General features: G+C 51.5%; 1 protein-coding gene across 1 annotated transcript; it reads left to right on the top strand.

Moving 5' to 3' along the window:
* Window positions 1-761: 761 nt before the first annotated feature.
* Window positions 762-5,246, top strand: IRX5 (iroquois homeobox 5). The gene is made up of 3 exons (XM_048516223.1): window positions 762-1,218; window positions 2,960-3,365; window positions 3,873-5,246. Exons 1-3 carry the CDS (start codon window positions 970-972, stop codon window positions 4,625-4,627), a joined length of 1,410 nt encoding a protein of 469 aa, XP_048372180.1. The 5' UTR covers window positions 762-969; the 3' UTR covers window positions 4,628-5,246.
* The last annotated feature ends 6,156 nt before the right edge of the window (window positions 5,247-11,402 follow it).

Genomic DNA, 11,402 nt, shown 5'->3' with positions numbered 1-11,402 from the left:
CTCTCTCTCTCTCTCTCTCTCTCTCTCTCTCTCTCTCTCTCTCTCTCTCTCTCTCCTTTTCCTTTCTAAACGGCCAGTCAATCTTGTTATGGACCGCGCGCGCAGCCAGCCAGAGCGCGCCGCCGGGGCCTTCCAGCGCGCGCAGCCAGCCGGGGAGCGAGCGACCGAGCCGGCGCCTGGCCATAAATCAAAAGGGAAATTGCGCTGATGGTGTCTTTAGCAAATGAAGAAAGTTGGAGGTGATCTCCGCTAAAGAGGTTCGCCTGTCGATTGCCAACCAGAAGCCGGCGCAGTTGAGTCTGCAAGCGAGCCAGAAAGGGGGGGGGGGGAGCGAGAGAGAGAGAGAGAGAGAGAGAGAGAGAGAGCGCATTGCTGGCTGCTCAGCGGAGGCAAACCCGGCAGGGACGAGCCAGCCTCCTCTCTCTCTCTCTCTCTCTCTCTCTCTCTCTCCTTTTCTCCCCACCCCTCTCCCAGCCACCCCCACCCCCCTTCGCCGCCTGCCTCCGCCAACACCCGCGGAAGGTGGAGCTTCGCCCGCGCCGCGGCTCCGGCGTCGGGAAACCACAATTTGCAACTTCGCATCTTGGCCGGACCTTTGGAGAGCCTCGAAGGGGCGAAAGAAGCAGAGAGAGAGAGAGCGCAAGCCAGCCGGCCCGGCCAAGAGAGAGAGAGAGGGAGAGAGAGAGGGGGAGGGAGGGAGAGGAGGGGAGAGGAGAGGAGGGGAGCGGGGGGGGGACAGAGGAGGAGGAGGAGGAGGAGGGAGGGGGGAAAAGGCACGGCTGGCCGCGGCGCCCGGCTAGATCGGCTGCGCCGGGGAGGCGGCGAAGAGGGGCGCGAGTCCAGCGGAGGGGCTCCGTGGCGGGCGGGCGGGCGACCCCTTGCAACAGGGTCCTGGGTTCGAGAAGCCCCCCCGGGCGCCGGATCGGGTGGCTGGCTGGCTGGCTGGCGGGTCTATGCCTGCGCTCGGCCATGTCGTATCCTCAAAGCTATTTGTACCAGCCGTCGGCGTCTCTGGCTCTCTACTCGTGCCCGGCTTACAGCACCAGCGTCATCTCGGGGCCCCGGACGGATGAGTTGGGCCGCTCGTCGTCCGGCTCGGCTTTCTCCCCTTACGCCGGCTCGACCGCCTTCAGCGCCCACTCGCCCGGCTACAACTCCCATCTCCAGTACAGCACGGATCCAGCGGCGGCGGCGGCGGCGGCTTTCTCCTCTTACGTGGTAAGACGGGCTTTTGGGAAGGGGGGGTCGCGCCCCCACCCCTAAATTAGTGGAAGGGGGTTGGGGGGGATGGATCTGGACGGGCGCAAAATAACTTATCCGAGGCTGACCCGGGAGGCGGCTGGAGAGGGGGAAAGGAAGTCCCCAAATACGAACCGCTTAAGGGGTTGGAGAGGCGCAGAGGAGAAGCGGGCAGGGACGGGGACAGGACAGGAACGGCGGTCCGGGAGAGCGGAGGACCGGCAGTTTACACCCCCACCCTCCCGGTGCTGCGACCCGAATCGGTTCCGGCGTAGTCCTTCGATGCTAACAAGCCACAGCGCGCTGGGTTGGTTTCGAAAGGGAAAGGACGGCCGGATTGGGACTGACTCCCGGGGTAAGGGTGAACAAGAGGACAGCCGGGCCGTACCCCCCCAGGTCTACTCGAAAGTAAGGCCTTCCCAGTCCCCGGGGCAGCTCTGCAATCCTTCAGAACCCAGAGTAATTTGGAAGTCGCCGAGTTCTATAAGATTTCCAGTGTAGGGGAAAATAGAAGTCCCCCAACCCTCTAAACTGTAAGGTCTCTAGATCTTATTTTATCGTAATTCTTTTTTTTCCCTAATGAATGAGACCTTCCCCCGGAAGAGTTTGCGTGCCCTTTCGTCGGGACAACAGCCTCTTCAGGTTGCAGTAATTTTTTAAAAAAATGCCGTCGCCCCCCCCTTGTTTAAACTCAAGTCGTTTAGATCTCCATCAATTTGACTACGACGGAGAAAGGGACCGGATTCCCGTTTTAACGCTCCTTTAATTAGCCACCCGCAATATTGCGAACTATTCCCCCCCCGCCCCCCCAAAAAAAAAACAAGCAGCGAGCCGGGCTTTCCCAAGGCACGGCAGCAGAGAGGCGATTGAGTCGGCTTCTCACAATATTTGTCTTTATCTTTTTTTAAAAATAAAACTATTTCACCCCCCCGGGGAGGCCCCGGGAAACGGCTCTCTCCAGAACTTTGCTCGGAGAAACGGGTCGGTCCCCTTCGGATCGAAGCGGGGAAGCGCTCTGATCCGGTTCCTCCCCCCCCCCCCAAAAAAAAACAAACAAAAAACCCCAGTGTGATTTGTCCCGGACAATCTAGTGGCGTTTGGAAGGGAATTAAGGCGGCGTTCAGAGGCGGATTTAGGCCTATGCAGGAGCCGGTTGTAGAGCGGAAATCAGTTTGGACCTTAATAACTCCTCTTCTGGACTTTGGGCTAGGGGTTTTTTGGGCGTAGGGGTGGGCATTAGCTTGTATATGAGTATATGTGGGTGGGGGTGTTATTGCCGGCTTTGTGCTATGGCTTCTCAGCGCCCAGAAAGTCCTGTCTGTACGCGTGAAAGCGTTCGTCTGAAAGGTCGCATTCAATTAGAGGTCGTATTCAAGTGTGTGTGTGTGATTTGTTAGTGTTTACTGGTTCACGTGGCAGAGGGGGGAAAGGGTCGCAGGCTAGGAGGGCGAAAATACGAGGGGGGGGGGCGTGCCAGGTGGACAAAACAGGGGGCCACCTTCTGGTCGCATCCAGACGTTTAAGTTTTCACGGGATGCCCCTTCAGGTTCGGAAGTCGCTAGGCCCAGCCTGGCAGGAGAAAGGAAAATATACTGGACAACTGTTTAGGAATCGGGGTGTGTGTGTGTGGTGGGGGGGGGGGCTTTTGGGCAGTTCCCGGAATGCTCCGGGGCAGACCTTTCTCACCTTGGCCTACTTGGCTTCTCCGCGTTCCCTGCAGGGCTCCCCCTACGAGCACACGCCCGGCATGGCGGGCTCCTTGGGCTACCACCCTTACGCGGCCCCCTTGGGGTCCTACCCCTACGGGGACCCGGCCTACCGCAAGAACGCGACCCGCGACGCCACGGCCACCCTCAAGGCCTGGCTGAACGAGCACCGCAAGAACCCCTACCCCACCAAAGGCGAGAAGATCATGCTGGCCATCATCACCAAGATGACCCTCACCCAGGTCTCCACCTGGTTCGCCAACGCCCGCCGGAGGCTCAAGAAGGAGAACAAGATGACCTGGACGCCCCGGAACCGGAGCGAGGACGAGGAGGAGGAGGAGAACATCGACTTGGAGAAGAACGACGAGGAGGAAGGCCAGAAGCTGGAGGAGAAGGGCGACCCCGAGGCCCCGGAGACAGGTAAAGGGGGCCGCAGCAGGCAGGGGGTGGTGGTGGCTTCTAGGATGCGCGGGGCCTCGTTTGTGCCCCAGGGGGGCCTTTCACCTGCCCCTATAGGGACGTGGGGGTCGGTTTGGGAACGGTAGAGGGGATTCCTTTGCAGAGGAATAGAGGCTCGGTGGGCGCAGTTGAGGAGGCCAAAGGAATGGGGCGAAAGGGGTGGTCCTTGGGTTCCTTGACGGAGTCGCTGCTTTGGAGAGAAAGAAGGGACTTAGCAGAGACATGGGGGGGTCGGGACAAGCGAAGGGAACGGGGTGAAGGGGGTGGGGGGGGGCCCTTGAGGTTCTTGGTGGAGTGGGCCGCTTCTGCTTTGGGGCAGAAAGAGGGGACTCTTAGAATAGCAATGGGGAATCTGTGGCACCGCTGAGAAAGCGAAAGGCTTGGGGGGGTGGGGTGTGTGTGAGAGGATGAAGGACGACTAGAGACAGGCCTGACGCCCCTCCTCTGGCTTCCCCCCCCCCCTCCCAGGAGGCCTGGAGCAGAAGGCATCGGCGCCGGGCAAAGACCCCGACGGCGCCCTGAGCGACTCGGATTGCAAAGAAGCCGCGGAAGAGGCTCCGTCGAAGGGCGCCCCCGGGTGCTCCCCGCCTTTGGCGCACTGCGGCCCGGCCCGGCTGCTGCTCCAGGCGCACCAGCCGCCCTTGACGGCGGGCGGAGGGGGAGAGGACCCCCCGGCGGCCCACCCGCTGACCCTCCACTACAGACCCCCTTCCACGGAGCTGCACCCGGGGCTGCCCTCCAACAACGTCACGTCGGTCATCCACGGGCCCCAGCCCCCTGCCCAGGCGCTCTCCAAGCCCAAACTGTGGTCCCTGGCGGAGATCGCCACGTCGGCGGACAAAGGCAAAGAGGGGGCCGGCGGCGAGGCGGCCCTGCAGGCTCCGCCGGGCTTGGGAGGGCCCACCGGCTCGGCCCAGCCCCCGCCGTCGAGGTCGCCGTCGGCCGCGCAGTGCCCCTTCCCCAACGGCGCCGCGGTCCTCTCCCGGCCGCTCTACTACGCCAGCCCTTTTTACGCGGGTTACACGAACTACGGCTCTTTCGGACCCCTCCACGGCGCCGGCTCGACGGGCAACGGGAGCTCGCCTTTTAACGGATTAAGCCAGACTCTTTTGAACCGGGCGGAGGTTTTGGCCAAGGAGACGAAGGCGCTGCGGAGTCAGGCGCACCTCGAACTGGGCAAAGAGGCGCCTTACGAGCTGAAGAAAGGTACGTCCCATATTTAACTCCGCGACGGAACTTGAACGGTGTCTTTTTGGGGGGTCTTTTTTTGGCTTCCCCTCCCCCACCCCCCACCCCCTATTCTGGTTTTTCAAAAATTTATTTCCAGGCCGGTGCGCCCTTGACATTTTTTTTTGGACGGCTGTTATTGATATTTTTTTCCCTCCAAGAGAGCAAGAAAGCCACGCGACTTCTGATCTGGAGGTGCGGTCCGTGCGTTCCTGCTCCCCCTGCCGCGGGTTTAATCCGGAGCGGCTCCGCATCGGGCCGCGCCTGTAATTCATTTCATTGGAGAGTCGACACGCCTCTTAGGAAAGGGGTTGGGTGGGGGGGGGGGGAGAGAGTCTCCAACTAAACTGCAGTGTTCGGGAGGGGAGAAAAGAGGAAAGACAAATTTTTTTCTTTAAAAAAAAAGAAAGATAAAGGAGGAAGCGATTTGTATGAAAAACAACAACACCCTTCTCTTGTATATTTAATGTAGCTTTTTTTTTGTATTTAAATCGGCAACCACGCAATATCTTTGGAGTAAATTATGAAATCCAACCGCCTGTACAGCCATTCATGTTGGGTTGTTTAAATATATACATTTCTGTGTCTTTTCGCCCCCCCCCTCCCCCTCAAAAATTGTTTCATAGTTTTTAAAAAAATATAAATATATAAATATATAAATATCTATATATATAAATATATATATACAAGTTTAAATTAAATTTTTATGCCTATTGAACTATGATCGGCGGTGTTATTCCTAGGTGAAGGATTTCCGGATGGGCTGGGGCGGGGAGAGCGGGCAACCGATCAACGATCAATATTGATCAAGGCAGATATATACTTTAAAATACACATATATCAATACTTTGGTCTACGCGGGATCCACGTGACAGCGATATATTTCAACGCACCCCCTTTTTCCTTTTCCTCTTTCAAGAGGAGGGAAACCAGATTGGAGACACTTGTTCGAAAAACCTGCGAATGGGGCGGGGAGAGTCATATATATATATATATATAAAGCCAGACTCTCTCTCTCTATATATATATATTGCAGATGTTCTTGCTAAGGGTTTGGTGAGAAACTGGACGCGCGCGGGGGAGTTGGGAGGAGAAACCAGCCAAAGGTTGACTTCCAAAGGGACCGGTGGGGCCAACGCGCCTGAGACAACCAACCCCCCCCCCCCCCGCAAACCCACCCCCGGTGCATTTCTTGAAAGCAAAATCGGTGGGCAAATTGTTTCTAACCGAGGACAAGGCGGGCCTGGGTCCCCGCTCCGTTTAGGCGCCGGGGGTCTTAAGGTTCAATCGCATCTCTATCTTATTGTTTTTTTCTTTTAAAGGGGAGGGGGGCGATCCTTGCAAAGACCTTCTGTGGAAACTTTGGGAAGTTGCAGTCGCACTTGGAGAACCCGGGCTTGGTTCAGCAGCGGGCAGCGTCCCGAAAGAAAGAAGACCCCGCTTTTTTTGGGGGGGGGGCACTAGATGCAGCCACGTCCTTGGGTTGAGCTGGCAACTCCAGAACGGAGAGGAAGGCAGGCGGACCAGATAGGGGTAGGGGTAGGAGGGGGACCAGGCTCCAAAAGGTGCCGGATGGCCAGCCAGCCCCGTCCCCTAACTTAATTACTTCCAATCAGTGCCGGGGTTTATGCAAATGAGGCGGCTGGTGAACTTTCCTAATGAGTTCGATTTTATGCCAGATTTCTCTCTTATTACGGGCGCAGACGATTGCAGAGCTATTCTGTAGAAGGGATGGAGGAAGATGCATATTGATAGAATGGCCGGGACCAGTCAAGAATTAGATATTCCTTGCTGATATACATATAATTCGTTTTATATAGTGTGTGTGGATATATACATCTATATGCTGTATATGTATATAGATGTATGTGTATAAGAGAGAGATTATGTGAGTGTGTAGGCTGTGTATATATATGCTGTATGTGTATATAGATACACATCAATATACATGTACAATATCAATATACATCAGTATACGTATACATATGTGTGTTTGTATATATGCTGTATATATATAGATGTGACTGTATAAAAGAGAGATTATGTGTGTGTATGTATGCTGTATATGTATATAGATACACATCAGTATACATATACAGTATATATACACACTCATACACACAAGTGTTATATATATAATATACACATGTGTGTATGTAAGATATATAGATATGTGTGTATATATAGAAAGATGATAGATATAGTTACATGCTGAGGTGTGTGTATATGCTGAGATTTGTGTGTGTGTATGCTGCGTGTGTATGCAGTATATGTATATAAATGTGTGTATATGCATATATAGGTAGATAGATATACACACTTAGGTGTGTGTGTATACACAAACAATATAGATGCAAGGTGAGGAGTGTGTATGCTGAGATGTGTGTGTATGATGCATATGTATATAAATGTGTGTATATAGAGATAGATTGATACACAAGGCTGAGATATGTGTGTGTATACACACTGAAAAGTATATATGTATTTTTTTAAAAAAAAAAATGCCACCCCATTTTGGAAACGTGATAGCTTTCTTCCAACACTGAGAACTCCAGTTTTCGTGTGATTAAACTGCCTGCTCCTAAAGGCGGTTCTTTGCTGCAGATTCAATTGGGGGGGGGGGGGGGTGTCTGGCACGTCCAAACGGGAGGCGGAGGGTGGCTCTTGGAATGTTCCCAAATTCACAGGTAGATGTCAGGCTTGTACCGAATTTCAAAAGTAGCGCTTTCTCCCCCTCCTTTAGAAGTTGTGCGGATTTTCTTTCTTTCTTTCTTTCTTTCTTTCTTTCTTTCTTTCTTTCTTTCTTTCTTTCTTTCTTTTTGAGGGAAAGAGAAGTGAAAAAGAAAGTCCAATAAAGCCCCTTTTCGAATCGACTGGCTGGGCTGGAAAGAAAAAGGCCCAGACAAAGAAAGATGGATTTCCGATTAGCGGAATCATTGGAAGCCGAGGGAATTTAACCTGTTAGGTTCTCACCGGAGGGACTCTTTCTGGGACTAGAGCTTGGCTTTTTCGTCTCTCCCCCCCCCCCCCCGGAAATAAGGTGGGTTTTTTTAAAAAATCCAATCGGGTAAAAAGGCAACATGGGACATTAAAAGCGTTTTGTCTTGAAAAGTCACCCCAAAATAAATAACATTTCTCTGTCCCCTCCCTTTTTTAATTGGAAAATTAAAAATTGTCCGCCCGTACATTTTATTCTTGGGAGGTTAACTTGGCTTCCACAAGAAAGCCTGTTTAAGACAGCGGGCTTCGAAGGCAATGGGGGCTAAACCAATTTACTCGGGAGTAAGCCCATTGTGAAGAACAGGACCGCATCTCTGCCCATTCCCAATAGCGTTTCATTGCAACCGCCGGTTCCCAGACCCGTAAAAACCCGTTCCCATTCCACGCCGGAGCAATTGGACCAACCCACCCGCCGTTTACACTAGTGCTGTTCGGACGTCCACTTCAATCCACGTGTCAATTACATTCGTTTCATTCCGAAACGCGCCCGGAGATCGGCTCCAAGCATCTTCCAAAAGTCTTCCCCGGGTCCTCGCGTTTCGATGAGCCAGTTAGTGAGATCTTTTGCAATCGCTTCCCGATTCTGACTTATAATTAACTGTTAATTAATTTTCCCACGCCTGCTCGCATTTTACGGCCCCTTTGCCCACAGCGGGGGAGATGCGATTTGCCCAAAAGCTCGGCCTATTATACTCAGGGGCGTTTGTGCAAGAGACAACAAGTCGAAGGTTGCTGGAAGCGGAAATAATTCAAGAATCCCGTCCCAATGCAGAAAATGATTTTTTTTTCTTCCCCAAAAAGTTAAAAAAAAAAAGTTCCTAAGGAAATTGCAGTTATACACCTAATCGAATTATTTGTCCGCACAGCGCGGATGGGGGGGGGGGGATCGAATAAGTTAAAGGAAGAGAAAGTTGGATGAATTCTAGAGAAGGACGAGTTCACCCCCAGTTAGCTTCAAGGAAATCTATCGGCCTGTTGAAAAAAATATGTCTATACAATTTTTTTCCCCATCCGGACAGACCTCTGGGTCAGCTCCAAACAGAACTTCCAACGTCCCAAAGGAGAGACAGCGCTTCCATTCAATTACGGGTCTTTGCAACACTAACCTATCTTTCATGAAAACTCTGCGCCCCCCTTTTAAAGAAAAACAAAGTAAACAACGAAACAAATAAACAAAAAAAAAGCTACCTCTCACTCCAGAACTCTGAAATAAGTGTTTTTTTTAAAAAAACCCGGGCTCAACAGTCACTCGAAAATAAGGAGGTCGACAGCCTCCATAATAAGGTTTATATTAAATAAATCCATCAGCCCTTTTCCCTATAGGGTTTCCGTTTGAACAACGAATTCCGGAGGGAATTTAGTCATTGCGGCTATTCAGCGCGGTTCGCTAGACTCCTTTTCCCCAGGAAGGCGTCGGGGAATTAATTGAATACACGCAAACAGATATCTGCCCTCTTCCCTCCCTAACAAAAAATGAGAAATCTCTCTCTGGGTGTGCACTCACAGGCGCTCCCTCAAATATATGACGCTCTGATCGAAAATGAAAAAGGATCTAGCGGGTATTTTTAAAAATTTTTGTAGCCAGCTCTCTTGTTGAAAGGAAGGTCTCCGCAAGAAAGGCGGACTATAGAAGGGGCAGTGCGGATCAGCCTGCTTTAAATCGAATTTTTCGCTGTCCAGCGTCCTAAAGAAGTGCGAAAATGTTCAGAAGGAATCTGTCCGAATGCTTCTTGAGTGATAAGAGGGTTTTTAAATATATATATATCTCACTTCAAAATCCGTCAAGCTGCGAGTGGAAGGAGGTCGGGGTGCAGAAAGGGAATGAGTGTTCTGGTTTAAGGGAAGCCCCTTCCGCACAGGCAGAATAATGCGCATTCAGTCCATTTCCACAGCTGTTTGCAAGTGGATTTTGCTATTCCGCACAGTAAAACCCAGCTGCCAAGTGCGTTGAAAGTGGATTGAAAGTGCATTATTCTGCACGTGTAGAAAGGGCCTAAGTCTCTTTCATTCTCGCCTACCTCACAAGGTTGTGGTGAGGACAAGAGAACCGCAGGGGTTTTAAGTCACTTGGGGGAAAGCACGACGGCACAGTTTTATTCCGCATGGTCCAAACCTTCGAAATAATCCCTCGGCTTCAACGCAATCATGGCCTTTAATGCCTCCTTAGCCAAATAAATTAATTGTGGTTTTTTTTGTTTAAATGAACAGCCAACTTAATAAGTGAGAGCTGGGTTTAAACCGGTTTGGATCTCCCCCTTTAAAAAAAAATCTATTAAAGAGCATCCTAAACAGATCTCAAGGATTCCCTGAGCTCCGAGCTGAGTGATGAGCAGTTATAATATTGAGGCGGTGGGGCAGTTTGGTCAATTTCCGAAGCGAAGGGTTTGGGGGAGTTGTCAATTTCACCTGTTTTTTTCCCTTTGTGGAGGGCGTTGAGAACTGTTCCCTTTTGAAGCAAACAGGTCGTAAACTGTATATATGAGGCGTGTTATATGGACTAATTAAACGTCCTCTAGGGCGTTGGGGGAGTCCTCTGGATTTTCTTGGGGGCAGATGGCTCCCTCCTCTCCCTCCTTTCTTTCCCCCTCCCATCCTTTCAAAACCAGTCCGCAATCCCACAAGGGAGGGATGCTGTAGCCAGAAGTCACGCAGGTGGATCTGAAAATCACCCGGGCTGTAGACCAAACGGGAGCAGGGCTCTTCCGTCTAAACGAGTTAATTCGAAGCGTGCAACAGGGAGCTCCGAGAACAGGCTTCGTCGTTGGGTCTGGGTTTTGGAGAGAAAGTTGGGCGGGACTGTTGGACCGATCCTGGCCGTTTGATAGGGCTAATCTCAACACCGCGTTTGGGGCGAGAATCCGAATTAAGAGCCAGGAGCCGGTGGCGGCGTCGGCCGACTTGAAAAGAGGTCGGGGGAATTAAAGGAGCGTTGAATTTAACAGACTTGTTTCTGAGGAATGGCAAAAAGGAGCAGGGGACTGGGTAGAAATCTCCCATAGCTCAGGAATAGATTGGAAGAGGCTCCAGGCTGTCCGGCTTCCTTTCGAGAAAGCGGATTCGAAGCTTGGAAGGCCTCGATCCTAGGCTTGCGTTCCAAAGGGATCTGGCCGCAAGTAAAACCCGTTTCTGACCAGTCTGCACAAGCCGATCGCAGTGCAAGGATCACTTTCACACCCGAGAATCTCAGCCCCTTTATGGCGATAAGTCTTGCGGCTTAAGTGGCTCGTGGATCCGTCTATAGACAGGGGTGGGGGGAGTAGAGTGTTTGTAATTTAAGATATTGGGTGGCAAGGGGTGGGGTTAGGCTCCCGAGACATGCAAATCTGTGAAAGGCAATCCGAATCTAAAATGTGCAAATCAGAAGTGCAGAGACTTGACCCAAGAAGGGGAAGGGGGAGGGGGGGGGGAAGAGAAAGATAAATCGCTTTATAAAAAGCCTTTGCAAGTTCAAGGCCCAGAATGGTCTGGTCGGAAAAAAAGCCGCTTCTTTGATATGATTTTTTTTTAAAAAAGAAAAAGTTATTTTTATGCAGCGCCTGCTTCAGTCTCTAAACGCTTGCCCCGTGTGCAATCCAGATTTTTCCACCCGGACTTTTTATCTTGCGTATCTAGGGAAAGGAAGAAGACGCAAAAGTCCTGTGAAAATGGTTAGGTTGAGGCTGGAGGGTAATAATAATAATAATAATAATAATAATAATAATAATAATAATAATAATAATAATAATAATAATAATAATAATAATATGCCGATACATTACAACTTCCTAGGCT

Source organism: Sphaerodactylus townsendi, linkage group LG14, assembly GCF_021028975.2.
Source record: "Sphaerodactylus townsendi isolate TG3544 linkage group LG14, MPM_Stown_v2.3, whole genome shotgun sequence".
In the NCBI taxonomy this organism is placed as follows: domain Eukaryota; kingdom Metazoa; phylum Chordata; class Lepidosauria; order Squamata; family Sphaerodactylidae; genus Sphaerodactylus; species Sphaerodactylus townsendi.
The sequence above is the reverse complement of the archived record's forward strand: the minus strand, read 5'-3'. Positions and strand labels throughout refer to the sequence as shown.

What these genes read in the sequence shown, in the direction of transcription:
- IRX5 (XM_048516223.1), top strand. Translation starts at nt 970, where the DNA reads ATGTCGTATCCTCAAAGCTATTTGTACCAGCCGTCGGCGTCTCTGGCT. An exon ending in CGGCTTTCTCCTCTTACGTG is followed by an intron (nt 1,219 to 2,959) that starts GTAAGACGGGCT and finishes CGTTCCCTGCAG; the next exon opens with GGCTCCCCCTACGAGCACAC. An exon ending in CCCCGAGGCCCCGGAGACAG is followed by an intron (nt 3,366 to 3,872) that starts GTAAAGGGGGCC and finishes CCCCCCTCCCAG; the next exon opens with GAGGCCTGGAGCAGAAGGCA.